The following is a 24,674-nucleotide window of genomic DNA, read 5'->3' as shown; positions in this document are numbered from 1 at the left end:
TACCCCAACCCCGAAGGACGCCCCCGGTCCTCAAAGTCCCCCCAAGCTCCCAAAGGGCCTCCACCGGTCCCCAAATGTCCCCCAGGCCCCCAACTGTCCCCCCGGACACTCAAAGGCCCCCCCAAGCTCCCAAAGGCCCATCGAGCTCCCAAAGGCCCACCCAGACACCCAAATGCCATCCCCGGGCCCCCCAAAGGCACATCGAGCTCCCAAAGGACCAACGGGGTCCCAAAGGCCCTCCACCGGTCGCCAAATGTCCCCCAGGCACCCAAAGACCCACCCGGCGCCCCCACGGTCTCCCCCGACCCCCCACCTCCATCCCCGGACCCCACACGCCCCGCGACTGGTCTCCCCAGGTCCCCCCCAGCGCCGCCAGGACCACCGCACCTCAAGGGACCCACAGACCCTCAAAGGCTCTCCTCGAGCACCCGTCTTTCGTTGATGTGACTTGTCTGAAACCTATGATTTGGGATGTGTAGTTTGCTACTTCAGGCTTTTCTGAGCTAAGGTTTCCTAGTATTTCCTAGGTGAATGTTGTCTGAAACCAATACTTTGGGATGAGTAGTTTAAAAGTATTTCAGGCTTTTATGAGCTAGGTTTCTTAGCCTTTCGTTGGTGTGTGTTGAGTGAAACTTATGATTTGGGATATGTAGTTTGCTTTTTTGACTTTTCTGAGTTGGATTTCTTAGTCTTTCATAGGTGTGTGGTGTCTGAAACCTATGATTTGGGATGTGTAGTTTGCTATTTTCGACTTGTCTGAGTTGGTTTTCTTAGCCTTTCTTTGGTTTTCGTTGTCTGAAAATTATGATTTGGGATGTTTAGTTTGCTATTTCAGGCTTTTCTGAGCTAAGGTTTTCTAGTATTTCATAGGTGAATGTTGTCTGAAACCAATAGTTTGGGATGAATAGTTTGCTATTTTTGACTTTTCTGAGCTAGTTTTCTTAGTCTTTCGTTGGTGTGTGTTGACTGAAACCGATGATTTGGGATATGTAGTTTGCTGTTTTTGACTTTTCTGAGCCGGATTTCTTAGTCTTTCATAGGTGTGTGTTGTATGAAACATATGATTTGGGATGGGTGTATTGCTACTTTTGACTTTTCTGAGCTTGATTTCTTAGCCTTTCATAGGTGTGTGGTGTCTGAAACCTATAGTTTGGGATGTGTGGGTTGCTATTTTTGACTTTTCTGAGCTAGGTTTCTTAGCCGTTCATAGGTAAGTGTTGTCTGAAACCTATGATTTGGGATGGTTAATTTGCTATTTTTGACTTTTCTGAGCTAGATTTCTTAGCCTATTATATGTGTGTCCTTTCAGAAAATTATGATTTGGGGGGTGTAGTTTGCTTTTTGGGCTTTTCAGAGCTAGGATTCTTAGTCACTCATGGGTGTTTGTTGTCTGAAACTTCGAGTTTGGGATGAGTAGTTGGCTATTTCAGACTTTTCTGAGCTAAGGTTTCTTAGTATTTCGTAGGTGAATGCTGTCTGAAACTTATGATTTGGGATATGTAAATTACTATTTCGGGCTTTTCTGAGATAGATTTCTTAGTCTTTCATAGGCACGTGATGTCTGAAACCTATGATTTGGGCTATGTAATTTCCCTTTCTGACTTTTCATAACCGGAATTCTTAGTCTTTCGTAGGTGTGTGGTGTCTGAAACCTATGATTTGGGATGTGTGGGTTGCTATTTTTTGACTTTTCTGAGCAGGATTTCTTAGCCATTCGTAGGTGTGTGTTGACTGAAACCTATGATTTGGGATGGTTAATTTGCTATTTTTAACTTTTCTGAGCTAGATTTCTTAGCCTTTCATAGGTGTGTCCTTTCAGAAAATTATGATTTGGGAGGTATAGTTTGCTTTTTGGACTTTTCATAGCTAGGATTTTTAGTCACTCATAGGTGTTTGTTGTCTGAAACTTCGAGTTTGGGATGAGTAGTTGGCTATTTCAGACTTTTCTGAGCTAAGGTTTCTTAGTATTTCGTAGGTGAATGCTGTCTGAAACTTATGATTTGGGATATGTAAATTACTATTTCGGGCTTTTCTGAGTTGGATTTCTTAGTCTTTCTTAGGTGTGTGATGTCTGAAACCTATGATTTGGGATGTGTAGTTTGCTATTTTCGACTTTTCTGAGCTAGGTTTCTTAGCCTTTCATACGTATGTGTTGTCAGAAAATTATGATTTGGGATGTGTAGTTTGCTATTTCAGGCTTTTCTGAGTTAAGGTTTTCTAGTATTTCCTAGGTGAATGTTGTCTGAAACCAATAATTTGGGAGGTGTAGTTTGATTTTTGGACTTTTCAGAGCTAGGTTTCTTAGCCGTTCATAGGTGAGTGTTGTCTGAAACCTATGATTTGGGATATGTAATTTGATATTTCAGACTTTTCTGAGCTAAGGTTTCTTAGTATTTCGTAGGTGAATGCTGTCTGAAACCTATGATTTGGGATATGTAAATTACTATTTCAGGCTTTTCTGAGTTGGATTTCTTAGTCTTTCATAGGTGTGTAGTGTCTGAAACCTATGATTTGGGATGTGTAGTTTGCTATTTTCGACTTTTCGAAGCTAGGTTTCTTAGCCTTTCATAGGTATGTGTTGTCAGAACATTATGATTTGGGATGTGTGGGTTGCTATTTCAGGCTTTTCTGAGCTAAGGTTTTCTAGTATTTCGTAGGTGTGTGTTGACTGAAACCAATAGTTTGGGATACGTAGTTTGCTATTTTTGACTTTTCTGAGCTGGATTTATTAGCCTTTCCTAGGTGTGTGTTGACTGAAACCTATGATTGGGATGAGTGGTTTGCTATTTTTGTCTCTTCTGAGCTAGATTTCTTAGCCGTTCATAGGTGTGTGTTGTCTGAAACTTATGATTTGGGATGTGTAGTTTGCTATTTCAGACTTTTCTGAGCTAAAGTTTCTTAGTATTTCGTAGGTGAATGCTGTCTGAAACTTCTAGTTTGGGATGAGTAGTTTCGCTATTTCAGGCTTTTCTGAGCTAAGGTTTCTTAGCCGTTCTTAGGTGAATGATGTCTGAAACCTATGATTTGGGATATATAAATTACTATTTCGGGCTTTTCTGAGTGGGATTTCTTAGTCTTTCATAGGTGTGTGTTGTCTGAAACCTATGATTTTGGATGGGTGGATTGCTACTTTTGACTTTTCTGAGCTGAATTTCTTAGCCTTTCATAGGTGTTTGTTGTCTGAAACCTCTAGTTTGGGATGACTAGTTTGCTATTTTTGACTTTTCTGAGCTAGGTTTCTTAGCCGTTCTTAGGTGAGTGTTGTCTGAAACCTAGGATTTGGGATATGTAAATTACTATTTCGGGCTTTTCTAAGCTAGTTTTCTTAGTCTTTCTTAGGTTTGTGTTGTCTGAAACCTATGATTTGGGATGTGTGGGTTGCTATTTTTTTACTTGTCCGAGCTGGATTTCTTAGCCGTTCATAGGTGAGTGCTGTCTGAAACTTGTGATTTGAGATGGTTAATTTTCTATTTCTGGCTTTTATTAGATAGGTTTCATAGCCTTTCATAGGTGTATGTTGTCAGAAAATTACGATTTGGGATGTGTAGTTTGCTATTTGAACTTTTCAGAGCTAGGATTCTTAGTCCATCATTGGTGTTTGTTGTCTGAAACCAATAGTTTGGGATGACTAGTTTGCTATTTCAGGCTTGTTCATTTTGAATTTCTGTCATGAAATGCAAGAGTTGGAAAATTAGGGTCTTAGTCCACCAGCTCAGTATTAGGGTCCCAGTCCACCAGCCTGAACGGTGGAAATTCACTAGCTCAGAATTGGGGTCTTAGTCCACCAGCCTGAATGGTGGAAATCCACTAGCTCACTATTGGGGCCTCAGTCCACCAGCCTGAACGGTGGAAATTCACTAGCTCAGAATTAGGGTCTTAGTCCACCTGCCCGAATGGTGGAAATTCACTAGCTCAGAATTGGAGTCTTAGTCCACCAGACTGAATGGTTGAAATTCACATTAGACGACACAAAAACTTACACACACACAAAAACTTACACACACGCACAAAAACTCACACACACACACACAAAAACTTACACACACACACACACATGAAAACTTACACACACACACACCAAAACATACACACACACGACGAAACTTACACACACACACACACAAAAACTTACACACACACGCACACACAAACTTACACATGCACACGAAAACTTACATGCACACAAAAACTTACATGCACACAAAAACTTACACACACACACACACACACACAAAACTAACACACACACACACAAACACTACAACACACACACACACACACCAAAACATACACACAAACACAAACTAACACACACACAAAAACTTACACACACACACATACGCACACAAAAACAAACACATGAACACAAAAAAACTCACACACACAACCACAAAAACTTACACACACACACACACACACACACACACAAAATTACAAAAAAAAAATCTAACTAATTAACAAAAACGCAATCACTTAAAAAAAAAAACAATTACACACACACACACACACACACAAAAAATTACACATGCTCATGAAAACTTAAATGAAAACAAAAACTGACATTCACACAAAAAATTACACACACACACACACAAAACATAAAAACACAAACACACGAACAAACTCACACAAACACACAAAAACTAACACAAACACAAAAAAACACACAAAAACAAAAACACACACACAAAAACAAACATACACACACACACACAAACACAAAACTCACACACGCACACACGAAAACTTACACACACACTCCAAAACTTACACAAACACACAAACTTACACATGCACACCAAAAATTACACACAAACACACGAAAACTAACACACACGCGTCAAAACTTACACACACACACACACACACACAAACTTACACATACACACAAACACACAAACTAACACAAACACACACACAAACACACAAACATACACATGCACACGAAAACAAACATGCACACAAAAACTAACATGCACACAAAAACTTACACACACACACACAAAACTTACACACACACACACACACACGAAAACTCACACACACACACCCCAAAACTTACACACACACACAAACACACAAAAACAAACAAACACAAAAACAAAATAACAAATGAACACAAAAAAAAACTCTCAAACACAAGCACAAAAACTTACACACACACACACACACACAAAAAATCCACACACACACACGATAACATACACACACACGCCAAAACATACACACACACACTCTTACACACACCAACAAAACCAAAATCAAAAACAAACTTACACACACACACACACAAAAAAATACCACAAACACAAACTTAAACACACAAACACACACACACAAACGGAAACAAACACAAAAAAACCTTATATCCACACGCAATATCTTATACAAACATAAACTGACACACACACACAAAAGCTTACACACACACTCAAAAACTGAAATTCACACAAAAACATACATTCACACAAAAACCTACACGCACATACAAAACTTACACACACTCACAAAATCTTACAAACACACACACACACACTTACACACACACACACTAACAATTACACACACACTCAAACACTAGAACACACACACAAAAACTTACACACACACACACACACGCACAAACTTACACAACCACGCTAAAACTAACAAACACACAAAAAATTAGACACACACACACTAACACTTACACACACACTACAAAACTAACACACACAACAGCTTAGACACACAAAAACTTACACACACACACACACACAAACTTACACCAACACGCAAAAACTTACACACACACACACACACAAACTTACACAAACACACAAACACACACAAACACACACACACACACACACGAAAACAAACGCACACACAAAAACAAACACAAACTCACAACAACTTACACACACACACAAAATTACACACACACACAAAAACTTACACACACACACACACACGAAAACTTATGCACACACACGAAAACTACCATATCACAGTTACATTGTCTTAATTTTTCAAATTTCATTTTGAATTTCTATTCTTGAAATGCAAGAGTTCGAATATTTTAGTAGTGACTTGCTGTGCTTTACCTTCTCACAGTTACATTCTCTTGATTTATCGAAGTACATTTTGAATTTCTGTCATGAAATGCAAGAGATGGAATATTGGGGTCTTAGTCCACCAGCTCAGTATTGGGGACCCAGTCCATCAGCCTGAACGGTGGAAATTCACTAGCTCAGAATTGGGGTCATACTCCACCAGTCTGAATGGTGGAAATCCACTAGCTCACTATTGGGGTCTCAGTCCACCAACCTGAATGGTGGAAAGTCACTGTCTCAGAATTAGGGTCATAGTCCACCAGCCTGAATGGTGGAAATTCACTAGCTCAGAATTGGGGTCTTAGTCCACCAGCCTGAATGGTTGAAATTCACATTAGACGAGGTTACGTGCGCACACACACACAGAGAGAGACGACTAACACACAGGGACAACACACACACAAGAGACGACACCTAACCTTTTCCGGCGAGTATGGTTAGGTTAGGTTAGGCTAGATTAAGTTAGGTTAGGTTAAGTTAGGTTAGGTTAGCCCACATACGCTTCACTTAGGTTAGCTTAGGTTAGGTGAGAGACAGGCAAAAGTTAGGTGTATGATTAGGTTAGGTTAGGTTAGATTAAGTTAGGTTAGGTTAAGTTAGGTTAGGCTAGGTTAGCCTACGTACGCGCGCGTACGTAGGCTAACCTAGCCTAACCTAACTTAACCTAACCTAACTTAATCTAATCTAACCTAACCTAATCATACATCTAACTTTTTGCCTGTCTCACACCTAATCTCAGCTAACCTAGGTGAAGCTTATGTGGGCTAACCTAACTTAGCTTAATCTAGCCTAACCTAACCTAACCATACTCGCAAGAACAGGTTAGGTGTCGTCTTTCTGTGTGTGTGTTGTCCCTGTGTGTTAGTCGTCTCTCTCTGTGTGTGTGTGCGCACGTAACCTCGTCTAATGTGAATTTCAACCATTCAGGCTGGTGGACTAAGACCCCAATTCTGAGCTAGTGAATTTCCACCATTCAGGCTGGTGGACTAAGACCCTAATTCTGAGCTAGTGAATTTCCACCATTCAGGCTGGTGGACTGAGACCCCAATATTGAGCTAGTGGATTTCCACCATTCAGGCTGGTGGAGTATGACCCCAATTCTGAGCTAGTGAATTTCCACCGTTCAGGCTGGTGGACTGGGTCCCCAATTCTGAGCTGGTGGACTAAGACCCCAATTTTCCAACTCTTGCATTTCATGACAGAAATTCAAAATGTACTTCGAAAAATCAAGAGAATGTAACTGTGAGAAGGTAAAGCACAGCAAGTCACTACTGAAATATTCCAACTCTTGCATTTCAAGAATAGAAATTCAAAATGAAATTTGAAAAATTAAGACAATGTAACTGTGATATGGTAGTTTTCGTGTGTGCGCATAAGTTTTCGTGTGTGTGTGTGTGTGTAAGTTTTTGTGAGTGTGTGTAAGTTTTTGTGTGTGTGTTAGTTGTTGTGCGTGTGTGTTAGTTTTTGTGTGTGCGTTTGTTTTCGTGTGTGTGTGTTAGTTTGTGTGTGTGTGTGTGTGTGTGTGTGTGTGTAAGTTTTTGTGTGTGTGTGTGTGTAAGTTTTTGCGTGTGTGTGTTATTTTTTTTGTGCGTTTGTGTCTTAGTTTTTGTGTGTATTAGCTAATGTGCGTGTTAGTTTTGTAGTGTGTGTGTAAGTTTTAGTGTGTGTGTGTGTAAGTTTGTGTGTGCATGTAAGTTTTCGTGTGCTTGTGTAAGTTTTTTTGTGTGTTTTTGTGTGTGTGTTTCTAATTTTTTTTGTGTGTGTGATATTGTTTTCGTGTGTGTGTAATTTTTAGTGTGTGTGTGTGTCAGTTTTTTTGTGTGTGTGTGTAAGTTTTTGTGCGTGTGTGTAAGTTTTGTATGTGCGTGTAGGTTTTTGTGTGCATGTAAGTTTTTGTGTGCATGTCAGTTTTTGCGTGTGGGTGTAAGCTTTTGTGTGTGTGTGTAAGTTTTTGTGTGTCTAAGATTTTGCGTGTGGTTTTTAGTTTTTTTTGTTTGTGTGTAAGTGTTTGTGTGTGTGTGTGTTGTTGTAAGTGTGATTTTTTGTTAGTTTTTTGTGTGTGTGTGTGTGTAAGTTTGTGTGTGTGTGTGTGTGTGTGTGTGTGTGTATGTGTTCTTTTGTGAAATATTTGGTGTGTGTGTGTATTTTATCTTGTGTGTGTGTGGAAGTTTTTGTGTGTGTGTGTGTGTGTAAGTTTTTGTGCGTGTGTGTGTGAGTTTTTTTTTGTGTTCATGTGTAAGTTTTTGTGTGTGTGTGTGTGTGTGTGTGTGTAAGTTTTGGCGTGTGTGTGTGTGAGTTTTCGTGTGTGTGCGTGTGTGTGTAAGTTTTGTGTGTGTGTGTGTGTAAGTTTTTGTGTGCATGTAAGTTTTTGTGTGCATGTAAGTTTTCGTGTGCATGTGTAAGTTTTTGTGTGTGTGTGTGTGTGTGTGTAAGTTTGTGTGTGTGTGTGTGTGTGTAAGTTGTGTGTGTGTGTGTGTGTGTGTGTAAGTTTTGACGTGTGTGTGTAAGTTTTCGTGTGTGTGTGTGTAAGTTTTCGTGTGCATGTGTAAGTTTTTGTGTGTGTGTAAGTTTTGGCGTGTGTGTGTAAGTTTTCGTGTGTGTGTGTGTAAGTTTTGTGTATGTGTGTGTGTGTGTGTGTGTGTGTGTGTTTAAGTTTTTGTGTGTGTGTAAGTTTTGGTGTGTGTGTGTGTGAGTTTTCGTGTGTTTGTGTGTGTAAGTTTGTGTGTGTGTGTGTGTGTGTAAGTTTTTGTGTGCATGTAAGTTTTTGTGCGCATGTAAGTTTTCGCGTGCATGTGTAAGTTTTTGTGTGTGTGTGTGTGTGTGTGTGTCAGTTTTTGTGTTTTTATGTTTTGGAGTGTGTGTTTTAGTTTTCGTGTTTGTGTGTGTAAGTTTGTGTGTGTGTGTGTGTGTGTGTGTAAGTTTTTGTGAATGTGTGTGTGAGTTTTTTTGTGTTCATGTGTAAGTTTTTGTGTGCGTGTGTGTGTTTGTGTAAGTTTTTGTGTGTGTGTATGTTTTTGTGTGTGTGTAAGTTTTGGTGTGTGTGTGTGAGTTTTCGTGTTTGTGTGTGTGTGTGTAAGTTTTGTGTGTGTGTGTGTGTGTGTTTAATTTTTTGTGTAATTTTTATTTTTTGTGTGCTTGTTTGTTTTCGTGTGCTTTTGTTTTTTTGTGTGTGTGTGTGTGTGTGTGTGTGTGTAAGTTTTTGTGTGTGTGTGTGTGTAAGTTTGTTAGTGTGTGTGTTTGTTTTGTTGTGTGTGTGTAAGTTTTCATGTGTGTGTGTGTGTGTAAGTTTGTGTGTGTGTGTGTGTAAGTTTTTGTGCGTGTGTGTAAGTTTTTGTGTGTGTGTAAGTTTTTGTGTCGTCTAATGTGAATTTCAACCATTCAGGCTGGTGGAATAAGACTCCAATTCTGAGCTAGTGAATTTCCACCATTCGGGCTGGTGGACTAAGACCCTAATTCTGAGCTAGTGAATTTCCACCATTCAGGCTGGTGGACTGAGGCCCCAATATTGAGCTAGTGGATTTCCACCATTCAGGCTGGTGGACTAAGACCCCAATTCTGAGCTAGTGAATTTCCAACGTTCAGGCTGGTGGACTGGGACCCTAATACTGAGCTGGTGGACTAAGACCCTAATTTTCCAACTCTTGCATTTCATGACAGAAATTCAAAATGAACAAGCCTGAAATAGCAAACTAGTCATCCCAAACTATTGGTTTCAGACAACAAACACCAATGATGGACTAAGAATCCTGGCTCTGAAAAGTTCAAATAGCAAACTAGACATCCCAAATCGTAATTTTCTGACAACATACACCTATGAAAGGCTATGAAACCTAGCTAATAAAAGCCGGAAATAGAAAATTAACCATCTCAAATCACAAGTTTCAGACAGCACTCACCTATGAACGGCTAAGAAATCCATCTCGGAAAAGTAAAAAAATAGCAACCCACACATCCCAAATCATAGTTTTCAGACAACAAATACCTATGAAAGACTAAGAAAACTGGCTTAGAAAAGCCCGAAATAGTAATTTACATATCCCAAATCCTAGGTTTCAGACAACACTCACCTAAGAACGGCTAAGAAACCTAGCTCAGAAAAGCCAAAAATAGCAAACTTGTCATTCCAAACTATAGGTTTCAGACAACAAACATCTATGAAAGGCTAAGAAATTCAGCTCAGAAAAGTCAAAAGTAGCAATCCACCCATCCCAAATCATAGGTTTCAGACAACGCACACCTATGAAAGACTAAGAAATCCCACTCAGAAAAGCCCGAAATAGTAATTTATATATCCCAAATCATAGGTTTCAGACATCATTCACCTAAGAACGGCTAAGAAACCTTAGCTCAGAAAAGCCTGAAATAGCGAAACTACTCATCCCAAACTAGAAGTTTCAGACATCATTCACCTACGAAATACTATGAAACTTTATCTCATAAAAGTCTGAAATAGCAAACTACACATCCCAAATCATAGGTTTCAGACAACACACACCTATGAAAGACTAAGAAATCTAGCTCAGAAAAGACAAAAATAGCAAACCACTCATCCCAATCATAGGTTTCAGTCAACACACACCTAGGAAAGGCTAATAAATCCAGCTCAGAAAAGTCAAAAATAGCAAACTACGCATCCCAAACTATTGGTTTCAGTCAACACACACCTACGAAATACTAGAAAACCTTAGCTCAGAAAAGCCTGAAATAGCAACCCACACATCCCAAATCATAATGTTCTGACAACACATACCTATGAAAGGCTAAGAAACCTAGCTTCAGAAAAGTCGAAAATAGCAAACTACACATCCCAAATCATAGGTTTCAGACACTACACACCTATGAAAGACTAAGAAATCCAACTCAGAAAAGCCTGAAATAGTAATTTACATATCCCAAATCATAGGTTTCAGACAGCATTCACCTACGAAATACTAAGAAACCTTAGCTCAGAAAAGTCTGAAATATCAAATTACATATCCCAAATCATAGGTTTCAGACAACACTCACCTATGAACGTCTAAGAAACCTAGCTCTGAAAAGTCCAAAAAGCAAACTACACCTCCCAAACTATTGGTTTCAGACAACATTCACCTAGGAAATACTAGAAAACCTTAACTCAGAAAAGCCTGAAATAGCAAACTACACATCCCAAATCATAATTTTCTGACAACACATACCTATGAAAGGCTAAGAAACCTATCTCAGAAAAGTCGAAAAAAGCAAACTACACATCCCAAATCATAGGTTTCAGACACCACACACCTATGAAAGACTAAGAAATCCAACTCAGAAAAGCCCGAAATAGTAATTTACATATCCCAAATCATAAGTTTCAGACAGCATTCACCTACGAAATACTAAGAAACCTTAGCTCAGAAAATTCTGAAATAGCCAACTACTCATCCCAAACTCGAAGTTTCAGACAACAAACACCTATGAGTGACTAAGAATCCTAGCTATGAAAAGTCCAAAAAGCAAACTATACCTCCCAAATCATAATTTTCTGAAAGGACACACCTATGAAAGGCTAAGAAATCTAGCTCAGAAAAGTCAAAAATAGCAAATTAACCATTCCAAATCATAGGTTTCAGTCAACACACACCTACGAATGGCTAAGAAATCCTGCTCAGAAAAGTAAAAAAATAGCAACCCACACCTCCCAAATCATAGGTTTCAGACACCACACACCTACGAAAGACTAAGAAATCCGGTTATGAAAAGTCAGAAAGGGAAATTACATAGCCCAAATCATAGGTTTCAGACATCACGCGCCTATGAAAGACTAAGAAATCTAACTCAGAAAAGCCCGAAATAGTAATTTACATATCCCAAATCATAAGTTTCAGACAGCATTCACCTACTAAATACTAAGAAACCTTAGCTCAGAAAAGTCTGAAATAGCCAACTACTCATCCCAAACTCGAAGTTTCAGACAACAAACACCTATGAGTGACTAAGAATCCTAGCTCTGAAAAGTCCAAAGAGCAAACTACACCTCCCAAATCATAATTTTCTGAAAGGGCAAACACATGATAGGCTAAGAAATCTAGCTCAGAAAAGTCAAAAATAGCAAATTAACCATCCCAAATCATAGGTTTCAGACAACACTCACCTATGAACGGCTAAGAAACCTAGCTCAGAAAAGTCAAAAATAGCAACCCACACATCCCAAACTATAGGTTTCAGACAACAAACACCTATGAAAGGCTAAGAAATCGAGATCAGAAAAGTCAAAAGTAGCAATACACCCATCACAAATCATAGGTTTCATACAACACACACCTATGAAAGACTAAGAAATCCAGCTCAGAAAAGTCAAAAATAGCAAACTACATATCCCAAATCATCGGTTTCAGTCAACACACACCAACGAAAGACTAAGAAATCCAGCTCAGAAAAGTCAAAAATAGCAAACTATTCATCCCAAACTATTGGTTTCAGACAACATTCACCTACGAAATACTAGAAAACCTTAGCTCAGAAAAGCCTGAAATAGCAAACTATACATCCCAAATCATAATTTTCTGACAACGCACACCTATGAAAGTCTAAGAAATCAAGCTCAGAAAAGTCGAAAATAGCAAACTACACATCCCAAATCATAGGTTTCAGACACCACACACCTATGAAAGACTAATAAATCCAACTCAAAAAAGTACAAAAAGCAAACTACATCTCCCAAATCATAAGTTTCACTCAACACACACCAACGAAAGGCTAATAAACCTAGCTCATAAAAGCCTGAAATAGCAAACTACTCATTCCAAAGTATTGGTTTCAGACAACATTCACCTAGGAAATACTAGGAAACCTTAGCTAAGAAAAGCCTGAAGTAGCAAACTACACATCCCAAATCATAGGTTTCAGACAAGTCATATCAACGAAAGACGGGTGCTCGGGGAGAGCCTTTGAGGGTCTGTGGGTCCCTTGAGGGTCAGTGGTCCTGGCGGAGCTCGGGGGACGTTGGGAAACCAGTAGATGGGCGGGTGGGGGCGGGGGATGGAAGGGGGGGGGCGGGGTCGACCTGGGGGGCGCCGGGAGGGTCTTGGGGGGACGGGGGGACATTTGGCGACCGGTGGAGGGCCTTTGGGACTCGGTTGGTCCTTTGGGAGCTCGATGTGCCTTTGGGGGGCCCGGGGATGGCATTTGGGTGTCTGGGTGGGCCTTTGGGAGCTCGATGGGCCTTTGGGAGCTTGGGGGGGCCTTTGAGTGTCCGGGGGGACAGTTGGGGGCCTGGGGGACATTTGGGGACCGGTGGAGGCCCTTTGGGAGCTTGGGGGGACTTTGAGGACCGGGGGCTTCCTTCGGGGTTGGGGTAGGAGGATTGGAACCCTTTGGGGTTGGGTTAGAGGACCTCACAACACTGTTCAAATGAAACTTGTGTATTATAACGACCACACTCAAAACCTCCTCCAAAATCTCTTCAAAAATCATCTTTTAAAATGTCTCTATCTGTTTCGCCGAAATAGTTCCATAACCTGTCTAAAACGGTTTCGCCCAAATAATCACTAAACGTAAATTCAGCGTGTTCCTTTGTTATTGGCATCTCTGTGCTAACGCATTTCAAATTAATAGGAAACCTTCTCGCGCGCTAAAACAATTCATCGCTAAGATGTTTCTTGCCTAATTGTTTCCATGGCCTGTGGTTATTAATATCCTTTGGAGTTCGACCAAAAGAGTTGTTCCCGAGGCAAAGACATTAATGATATGGATCTATTCCTGGAGAAATGTTTCTAGGCGGAAATTTTTAAAGTCTGACAGATGATGTCATTGATTGATTGATCTGTCAAGAAATGGGAATTAATTTGTTGTTTCTAAGGGGAATTATTGATTCACGATAGGTGAATTGAGGTCGACTGCACAGGTGTTCCAAGGTCGATGTTGTTGTAAGTGCACGCTCTCAGCGAATGTCAAGGTTGTTGTTGTTGTTGTTGACACACTTTGATTACACAATCAAGTTCTCGGAAATTCACTCCCCCCTCGAGTCCTAGATCAATAACATTGTTCCTGTTAGAATTCAATGCGTATGTGCAACCTTCACCCCGGAGCTATTACACATAGAAACATCAAATAAATCGATCTTGGAAAAAGAGGTCATTGACCCCATTACGCAATCTTTCTCCCTAATGATTCTATGCCCATATTAGGACTCCCGTCAGTATTCTATGCCCATATATGGTGTGCCAGTAGGAGTCGGACCCCCTCCTCTACTAGCCATATAAAAACTAAACTACTCAAAATACATATTGTTTTCAATGAAATACAGTTCAAAGTTTGTAAAACGAAAGAAGAGCAAAAGAAAGCGCCATTTTTTTTTTTATTAATTACTCCCAGGATATTATTTTCTTTGTTGTATAAAACGAAAGAAAAGCGAAAGGAAGCACCATTTATTGTAAAAAATAGATTAATCCCGGGACGTAATTTTTCTTTGTTGCGTTTTTATTAATGCTATTACAAATTAAAACTACATTAATTTTTATTTATTTTTTAATTAAAAATATAATAATTATAAACTAAATTTAAATAACAATCAAGAACACACCAAAGAAAATTTTCAAGTTAAAAAAAGTTTTATATCTGAATCCTTCTTTAAGTTTTATTTAGTTAAAACGTATAAAGCAATGGTGCTTCAATTACCTTTAAAAATGAATAGTTTTATTTTTGAAGAAATTCATTTTATTCTTTGAAGTGAAGTTTTGCATTAACAAATCTATTCTGCTCTTTTATGCATTTTAAAGAAACATTTTTGGAATGAAGAAATAGTAATGGAACTTTAATGCATATCAGCCTGATGGAACTAGATTGATATTGGAAATGTAATACTTTAATTATATTTCAACATTATAACGATAAAAGAAAAATTATTTAAAATATATATTGCTTTTAGTAAAGCGCGAATGACAATCGCGCTAAAACTGGAGTGCGAGAGGAAAATTTCCCACTTCATATACCTAGTAATTTCTGTTCGTTTTGAGTTTGAGTGGAATATTAATTTTTTACTTGGTACATTCTGAGTTCATAATTGGTTTCATTTTTATTAAGTCTAATTTCTGTTTCTTTTAACTTTAATATCTGTCTCATAATATCTGTTCTTTTAAAATCATATATGGGTAACAACAAAGATGACTTCTTCGTTAATTCATCAAATAATTTCTGTTCGTTTTGAGTTTATTGATTTAATTTTTTGGAAACTGTAAGTTCATTATTGGTTTCATTTTTATTAAGTTGATCCTTTTAATTTTTAGTTGATTATTCATTATAATGTCTGTTATCTTTTTTACTGTGCTGAAGACATATTTTCGCTCTTTACTTTTGTTAAGATTTTTTTTTTTTAATGCCATAGATCTAAAGCCACTGACTATTTTGGAATGTTTAAAACCTATTCATGAGTTCCGGCAAGAGGGGGCAGGGTTAAAGGGGGCCGAGGCCCCCTTAGAAATTTGGGTCTAAAAAGAAGCCAAAGGAAAGAGAGCAGAATAGGGAAAAACCGTGGAAAAAATGTTTGTTGCCCCATTTTTGGCTGCTTGCCAATAGATTTTGACCCATAATAAGAAAAATATAAGTTCTTATTTTTGACCGAGTAACCCCTAACTAGTTTTCCACAAAAAATTTTCTATATGATTTGGTTGGAGCAAAAAAAATACAAAAAAAAAAACAATTTCTTCGTAGTAATGAATGGTAAGTAAATAACGACCCTTTTCAATAACGTTAGTATAAAAGCCTAGCTATTGATAACATTCAGGCAAAGAATCAGATTTTTATGGTGATCTTAAATATGTATTTGTTTATTAGTAATTAGTGCAGTTACTAGAACACAAGAAAGTTCATATAATTATAGAAAAAAAAATACAGGAAAACAATTTAATAAGGGGCAATTTCGGTAAGAATGTGCTGTCAACTTTTTCTTGTATCGCAAGAGTACCCAGGAGCTGATATATGAAACCACTAAAATCAGAAATGTTTCCCCAGAGCGGAATGCTAAGAATTTCTGTATTTTCCCCCTGAACGGATACGTTTTTTGTGTCAACACCTTGCTCTTCAAGCTACAGTTTTTTGAACCTTTAAAAAAAGTTATTTATTGTTCTAATTAAATGACCCTGGTGTCTTAGGAATCGTTTTTAAAGAATTGGAACAAAATTTAAAGTTTAGCGCAAAAAGTGAGATGTTGATTAGGGGGTAATCCCCTTATATGCATAATAATTTCTGTTTTAAGATTTAACGTTGCTCCTTACATTCAGTTGAAAAAGCTTGTTTTTTTTTAAATTTCCGATCCTTTCTTCAATAATGCAATGACACCTGGCTCAACCTCCATGGTAAAATACTTTTCCCCAGATAAATATCCTCTGGAGAGTTCAGTCCTCGCGGAAACTTACCCCAGACAATTACCCTTAACATCTCCAGGTGTGGAATTGAATCGGTAAAGAGAAAGTGAGACATATAGAGAAATTTCGTATATGAATTCTGGCAAATTCACTCAACGTAAAATTCCTCCTTAAAATTTCACCCCCTGGAAACTATCCTCTCCATTGAAAATTTTCTCAGCAGAAAATTCGTCCTCCCCTCCCCACCCGAAAAATGTATGCCTACTTCCCAATAACAAATAAAACAAAGGACGATTTTTATAGCTTAAAAACCTTTTCCAAGGGCTGTGGGGGTTCATTTTACCTCCAAAGACATAGTTATTGGGCCTTTCAACTATGCTGAAGAAAAAGACGTCTCAAAATTTTGATCGGATTAGTTTGAGAAAAAAGTGACGTAGGAGGGGGACTAGTTGCCCTACAATTTTTTGGTCACTTAAAAAGGACACAAGAACTTTTTAATTTCCATGAAATGAGCCCTATTCCGAAGTTCTAGGCCCACTGGGTCGATACGATCACCCCTGAAAAAAAAGAAGCAAACACGCATCCATGATTTATCTTCCGGTAAAAATTACAAAATTCTATATTTTTGCAGATATGGGCTTGAAACATCTATAATAGGGTTCTTTGATACGCTGAATCTGATGGCGTTATTTTCATTAAAACTGTATTACTTCAAGTGGATATTTCCCCCTTTTTCCGAAAATCAGACAAATTTTCTCCGGTTCGTAGCTTTTAATGGGTAAGACTAAACTTAATTAAATATATTTGGAATCAGCATAAAAAGCCAATTCTTTTGATATTTCTATTGGTATCAAAATTCCGTTTTTTAAGAGTTTCGGTTACTTTTTAGAAAAGGTCTTTCAAGTGAAGTAAGCACCAAATTTAAAACTTAAAACATTTAAGTTAATCTGTATATCAGGGAGACAGCCTCCTTTTCGACACTATGCTCGTTAAACAGAAGCGTTTAACTGCTTTGAAAAATATTTTTTTCCAGTTACAAATTTTCTTTAAAAAATTGGAAAAAAGCCAAACTTCACAGCAAAGAGTAAGGATTTAAGGAGGAAGCAGTCCCTTCACACAAAGAATAATCTGTTCAAAATGGTTTCAAATCTGTTCCTTGCTTTCAGTTGAAAAGTTCTTTTTTTATTTAATTTCTGATCGTTTTCCAAATTATACCCAGACCTAGCCTAGGAAGTCATGATTTTTAGCAAAAAAAACCCTTGGAATCAGCGCCACAATTTTTATTGAATGGAAAAATGCTGGAAGTGGTGGAAAAGGCCAAATACTTAGGTTTCATCCTCTGTCAAAATGGAAAATGGACGAGTCATATTACAGCAATGGCACAGAAAGGAAGAAATGCATTATTTGGTATATACAGAAGCACACTAACAGCAGAAATAAGAGAACTAAGCCTCCACAAACATATATTTAATACTAAAATTATGCCTATCCTACATTACGGATCAGAAATATGGGGGTATCAGCCGGCAAAGCAACTAGAAACCCTTCAACTTCAATATTATAAACGAGTTTTTGGCCTACACAATACAACACATACGTTAGTTTTAAAAGGTGATCTTGGTATATTTAACCTGAAATTGAAAAGATATACCCAAATCATAAAATTTTGGTTAAGACTTCTAGAACTTCCCCAGACTAGACTTGCCCGAGCAGCATATGAAGATCTTCTCCTTCTTTGTAACAAAACATCATGAACCGCACAAATCAAAAGGATATTAGGTCAGTATTGATTTTCAAGTTTGTGGGAGAAAGACAAAGGGCCAGAAGTTCATGAAAAGTTCTTCATGGAATCTAGTGCAAGACTTGAAGACCAATAAGTGCAATAATGGCAATCAGCTGTGGACAAATCTTCGAGTCTTACTTTGTATAGAGAAATAAAAGAGAATTTTGTTCAGGAGTTTTATTTCAAGCTGGGATTACCCATTAAATATCTGAGGATTTGGATTCAGATTCGAGCAAATTGTCTTCCTATTTATGCTAAGGTCGCAAGGAAAATGAGGGAAGGTCCGGAGGCCGGGTGTAGTTGCTTGAGATGTGGGGAAAATGATTATGGGTTGGGCCATTTCCTCCTCCAGTGTAAGCAACTCTCTCATTTAAGGGGATTAATTATCCAGTATATGGAAGATAGGCTGCTTCGTGAGTTAATGAGGTCAAGGACTCCCTGTTATATTGTGGCAGTAGAAAATTTTGTATTGATGGGCAGGATGTCAAATGGAGTGTAATTTTTCTTTAGCATTTGTCTTTTTGTATATAGCTTCAGTTGGCTTTTAAATACAAATTATTATTATATTATAATTTGACGTACCGGTCCCTTCAATCCCTGGTCAATTGCTTTTAAAATGTGTAAATCAATAATTGTATGTCGATTAGTACCGTTCTACGTTTAAATTTGCAACTTCAATTTTGGATAAAATTTAAATATAGGATACTTAAAAAATTGGCGATGAATAGTAATTTTTGTGAAAAGTCCTTGTTAATATTAATGCTAAGGAATTTTGGTTGTATGAAAAGGAGTGTTATTGTTTTTATGAACGGAAATTCTGTGAAACTCTTGGTGTTCTGCGTAACTGAAGCCATCAAAACCTCTACAATAGAATTTTCGTATCGATAAAAACATTACAATTATTTGTTTAAATGCATTGAAGTACTTTATATACATAGCAAAAGAAAGATATTACCATTGAAAATTGCTGAAAACTAAGTTCCTAGCAGTATTTGCGACCCCGCAGAAATTTCCTGGCGGGGCGGAGACCTGCCTTGCCTTTTCCACCTCAATGCTGGTAGATATGGGAATGAAACATATTAGCTGCATAGAGAAACATTTTCATTAATTCCTACTCTCCCTACCTCTTTCAACATTTATCCGAAGCCTTATGAAGAGTAAGCAGTTTATCCATTAAAATGTACTTTTGTAGAAATCTAACCTACCCCCACCTAAACAATGACTCCCCCCTCATTATAGCTGATACGCAATTACAGATCACCAAACGTAGCATAATTTCATTACAAATAAAGTGAATCAACATGGTTGAATGCAACTGGGAAGCCTAAAATATAGTTATTGATACTTTTGAATCAATTAGCTTCTTAGGATTTTAAATTGATTGTTAATTCGTCCTCTTCGGGGTAAAGTCGTAGTTTGGTGCCGTAAACAACCTAAACTGTCACCCAACCAGCACTGCTGTTTTGACGTCTACCCTCCTACGACCCTTCCCCCCTCCCCCTGGAAAATATTTTTCCGGCGCTCTTGAACCTATTGCTTTGATAGTTTCAATTGTACAGATTACTTTAGCAGAAAATACAACAATCTAAACTTTCAGTTGTTATTTTGGGTCACTAGTGTCAGTAAGATACAGAGCTATTTATGAAAACTTTTCCGATTTTCACAAAAGAAAAAACAAATAAACAAACCTGTCATATTGAAAGTTTCTACAGTTTTATAATCCATATCACAATTGCAAGGATCATAGCACGGTATTATATTTTTTGAAGATAGTTCTTTTCCAAAAGCAGGCTTAAAATACAAAGAATCAGCAGACGTTCCACCAACTCGAAGTATTGCAGGAGCTAAATTTCTTGCGTATCTTTGCACTCGCTGGTTCCTGGCACGCAGATAATTAAAAAAATACATAATTAAATATAGCAATGCTAATATAAAAACACGATAACATAATCAATATATTTTAATATCTTAAATTGAGCATAAATTTGAATTTGAGTTGGATTTAAACAATGATAACTATCTAAAACATTTTTTCTAATTTGTTTGAACTGGGCATGAATGAGACTAAAAGAAAGCTTCAAAGCACCATACGTTATTTGACATCCTGAATAATGATGTTTAGTTGAACCTGAGCGATATTTCGTTATTTGCAACCAATGAAAATTGAGGTGGTTCCCCTAAAAAAAGAATTGGAATACCGGGTCTTCACTTGGTGCGAGAGAAACCTTTTTCCGTATTTGACTCTTGGTTCCTTTCTGGACCCGTCTTCTATTCTTAACTTTGGATAATTATGCCTTGAATTGTGTTCTAATTTTATTTCCACGGGCTAAAAACAAAAACACACGTAATTACACTATTTGATGAGAATTTTCTATTACATGTTTTCAGTGTTGAAAAGATCTGTCTTTAAAATAAAGGAAAAAAGAAAGAACAAAGAAAAAAAGCTTATGCTAGTAAGATAGAAAAATCTTACTATCAGACTTTTGTTTGCAAGGAAAACCACATAATTAGAATGATTCATTTTGAGACCTCACCAGGTTTACCAAATTTATCTGAATGGTCACTCAGTGGCCCGGGCTTATCAAGTGAACGATTTAGCCAGGATTCCAATTACATTGAGATAAAAGACGAAACAGCGATATTGTATTGAAGCTAATTACAATGTTCGACAATATAATAGACTTTTTAATTTAGGATTTAGGATAGACTTTTTAAAAAAGGATTTTTAATTTAAATACCAGGAGAAATACAAAAAAGTAACACAAATACAAGTAATACAAAAGTAGGATGTCAGCTGGAACAGTTAAGTTAGCTGGTAAAAAAAAAAAAAAAAAAAAAAAAAAAAAAAAAAAAAACGGGCTTACGATTCGGTCAGAATTATTCGGGAATTGCAAATGTCAAGTTTTATTAAGGAACTTTACCGTTAATATTACTTAAAAAAAAAACATTGAAAAACTTAAAAAATTTTGGATTATAACCCTTAAAATTCAGTTTGGGAAGATTTTAAAGCGGCAAAGCCTTTGCTTTCGACATCAGGTCAAAAAGTTATAGTTGATCCTATAATAATCAACTCATTCCTACATGAGGAAACCTTCATTATTTACAAAGTGGATATAGGCCAAGGAAAAGATATTCTTAACGATATTTCAAAAATAATCAAACTAGCAAACTTAGTTTGTCTGATGGCTTAATAATTGCCCTGAGAAAAGGAAAAAAAAATCTTAAACCATTAGTCGGGGAACACAGGTTCATTGAAATGAGATAATTTTTCGGTTATATGCATCTTAACAGAAGTATTTTTGAATTCTAACCGCAACTGTAAATTAGAAAACAAAATAACATAAATTCTAAAAGATAAACATCTGAAAAATAGCATGAAACTACTAGTACTACTAGAACTAACAATTCACCGTAGCACCATGCGGACTGATGCCTACAGAGCTACAAACGCTCCTCCTCCATCCTAATCTATTCAAAGCCCCCCTCTTTAAAACGTCCCGAGAAGTTTTATTTTCCATGAAGTCCTTTCTTACGACCTACTTTGCCTTATTCAAGGAAAAGCTGCTTTTCTTTTGGTCCTAGATAGATGGCTAAAAAGGAAGATATTTGGCAATATGTCTGTTGAGACCCTTGGTCCCAGTTTGTTTAGATAAATGTCCCTCCCAGATTCCTTTCTTTTGGCCCCTCAATTATTTTTCTTCCTCGAGTAATAAATATTAATTTTCCTTTTATTTTGTGACACCATTTTGGGTCCTCTTAATTGCGAAGTTACTTAATAGCCCACGAGGTCAGAGATGGTGCAGCTAGTTAGGTTGTCCAGTAAGTTAGTAAGTCCTTGGATTGGCTTGAAAAATTCATTTACCACCCCGTACCCCGTCGCAGACACGCGGCTAGCGGAGCCGGCTGGGAGAAAGAATTCCCTTTTTAAGTTCAGTTCTTATACAGCGTGAGTTGAATACAGTAAGACTTTTTTATGCTATTTACTCTTTTAACTTTTCAGCCTAGGTCGAGTCTAAAGAGATAGTTAGAAATCATATCGGTAACCCTTGGCTTTTAAAAGTGGCCCTGGACCATTCGATCACGCTAGTAGATACGGAACCGTTGGAATAACCGCGGAAATCCCACTATTTTGGGCCGACGAGGGATCTCCCCCTTCAGTAAATGGCATAGCAACTCTTTGCGCCATTTTTGCCTTTAAACGTGGTGACCCCCGTACGTTAAACATCCAATAAGTGCCAGCGGTACCCACCCATCCAATAAATGGTGGCAGCGATTTAAGGTCCTATCAGTAAATCTGATAATAAAAGAATTCTGCGTTTTCGAAGAGACAGGTTACTTTTGCCTAGAAAGTAGCCTATTGTGGTAATATATAAAAAGACAAAAATAAGCAATCAATTAAGAGAATAATGAAGGTCTATAATGGGCTGTGTGTCTTGCTAGACAAATATAAAAAAGGATAACATGAAATTAATGAGTTGAGTTTACAGTAGGGGAATCTCCGCATTTAAAAGTGTTACTGGATTTAAGGAAAGATAAGAAAACGTTGAAAGTTGGGTTATTATTTGAGTGAATTGGCGGACTTAGATATAATCTTCAGTGACGAAGGTTATAAGAGTATTGAGGACGGCAAATTAGGAGAATTTGTCAGTTTGTTGCGCATATTGGACAAGGAAGGTGGGAGGCACCTGTCCAGTTGAATGATTTGCCCAGGAGGAGATTATATGTGGAAAACGAGTATCCGGAGAGGATACGTGATTTGTATTACAGGGTACTTTCCCTGTTTATATTTAGTCTAGCTAATTCACTAGTGGAATATTCGTACAGTTTTTCTGATTGTTTTTTCGCCCAGCACCTGTTAATTCGTTTTTCGAAGATATATTTCACTTGCTTACAACTGCTTGTTGTGAAAGAAGTCGTTAATCACTAATGAAGTCAATATATTTCGGTTATTTGAATATTTGTTGAATATTATTACACGGATCTGATAATTGATAATAGTTATTGTGTACCATAATTTTTGCGTGACAATTTTTGAGCTTACCAAGATTGACTAATTGAATAAGAGATAATATAATCGGAAAGAAGTATACGCGGTAAAATGAGGGGGTACGAAAAAAACTTAGGAAGGATATGTGAAAAAACAAAACGAACTAACCCCTCAGAGGCTGTGCCAAATGAAGGGGAGTTACGAGTAAAAGAAAATACGGATAGAGAACGAAAAGACTCAGAAAACAAATTAAGAGAATATAAAGACAGTGAGATTCAGAGTAGGCCAAGTAGCAGGAGTAGTAGAAGTTCAATTTTCAGCAGGAGCTCACGAAAAAGCACTCAAATAGATACAACACCACAAATATTAAATTTCATGAGAGAAAGAGAGGTAGCCAGAGAAAAAAAGGAGGAGGAAGATAGAAAAGAAAGAGAGGATAGCTAGAGAACGAAAAGAAGAGGCTGATAGGATAGCCGGAGAACGAAAGGAGGAGGAAGATAGAGAACAAAGAGAAAGAGATAGAGTAGCCAAAGAAAAATAGGAGGAGGCAGACAGAGAGGAAAGAAAATACATAATGGAAATGATTGCAGGGAGAAATTCCCAAGAGCCTCAGAAATCGTCTACAATAGAGATAATGCAGGCAGTAAACCTTCAAGCAATGAAAGAAAATGAAGATTTACATTTATACATATACAATTTTGGAAAAACGGCGGAATTAAGCGGATTACCGAGAGAAAATTAGGTAACACGAATACAGCCCCTCCTTAACTACAAAGCACAACTTGCATGTAAAGCATTACCAATGGACTACTCAAAAGATTTTGAAAGACTAAAACAAGCCATTTTTGAAAAGTTTCAACTCTTCCCCGAGCACTTACAAAGAAGGTTTAGAAGCGAAAGAAAACGAGACAACGAAACTTATAAAGAACACGGGTATAAATTGAAAGATATGTGTTTAAAATGGCTAGAGATAGAAAACTATACAATATTAGAAGACCCGGAAGAAATAAAAGATAAGATAACGGGAATAGTAAATAAAACAGCGATGGAACAATTCTTAGAAAATACCCATCCAAATACGAGAATGTACTTAAAAGAGAAAACCCACAAACAATTGAAGAAATGTCCAAGTTAGCAGACAGGCACACGGAAATTAGGAGGGAGGCATTCTCACAAAGAACAAGGTTAGGAGGAAATGATAGAAAAGAATACCCGTACACAGAAAATAAAAAGAATGCTAGCCAAATATGGCAAACACAAGAAGTATCAAGCTACCGTTGTATCTTAAGTGGCCACAATAGCACCAATTGCCAGAATAAGGACGGTAGAAAGTACGACGAAAAACAGGAACAGTATGACATTCCCCTTTTATAACTATAATAACCGAGGACATTACGATTCGGACTGCTAACGCGCCAAAAAGAACTCCGACACTAATTAGAGAGGAAGGGACGAGGGGGCAAACGGAAGACAGGACAATCCGAGAA

The 24,674-nt window shown here is 37.6% G+C and overlaps 1 protein-coding gene across 1 annotated transcript in view; it reads right to left on the bottom strand.

Moving 5' to 3' along the window:
- Window positions 1–24,674, bottom strand: part of LOC148951163 (heparanase-like) — a 127,612-nt gene that overhangs the window by 69,423 nt on the left and 33,515 nt on the right. The window contains exon 2 of the mRNA XM_089090164.1: window positions 19,889–20,079. Coding sequence (XP_088946290.1) covers window positions 19,889–20,079 — 191 coding nt within the window. The remainder of the gene's footprint in view (window positions 1–19,888; window positions 20,080–24,674) is intronic.

The sequence above is a fragment of the Artemia sp. Qi Xiang Cuo genome, chromosome 6 (assembly GCF_049724085.1).
Source record: "Artemia sp. Qi Xiang Cuo chromosome 6, ASM4972408v1, whole genome shotgun sequence".
Lineage (NCBI taxonomy): Eukaryota > Metazoa > Arthropoda > Branchiopoda > Anostraca > Artemiidae > Artemia > Artemia sp. Qi Xiang Cuo.
The sequence above is the reverse complement of the archived record's forward strand: the minus strand, read 5'-3'. Positions and strand labels throughout refer to the sequence as shown.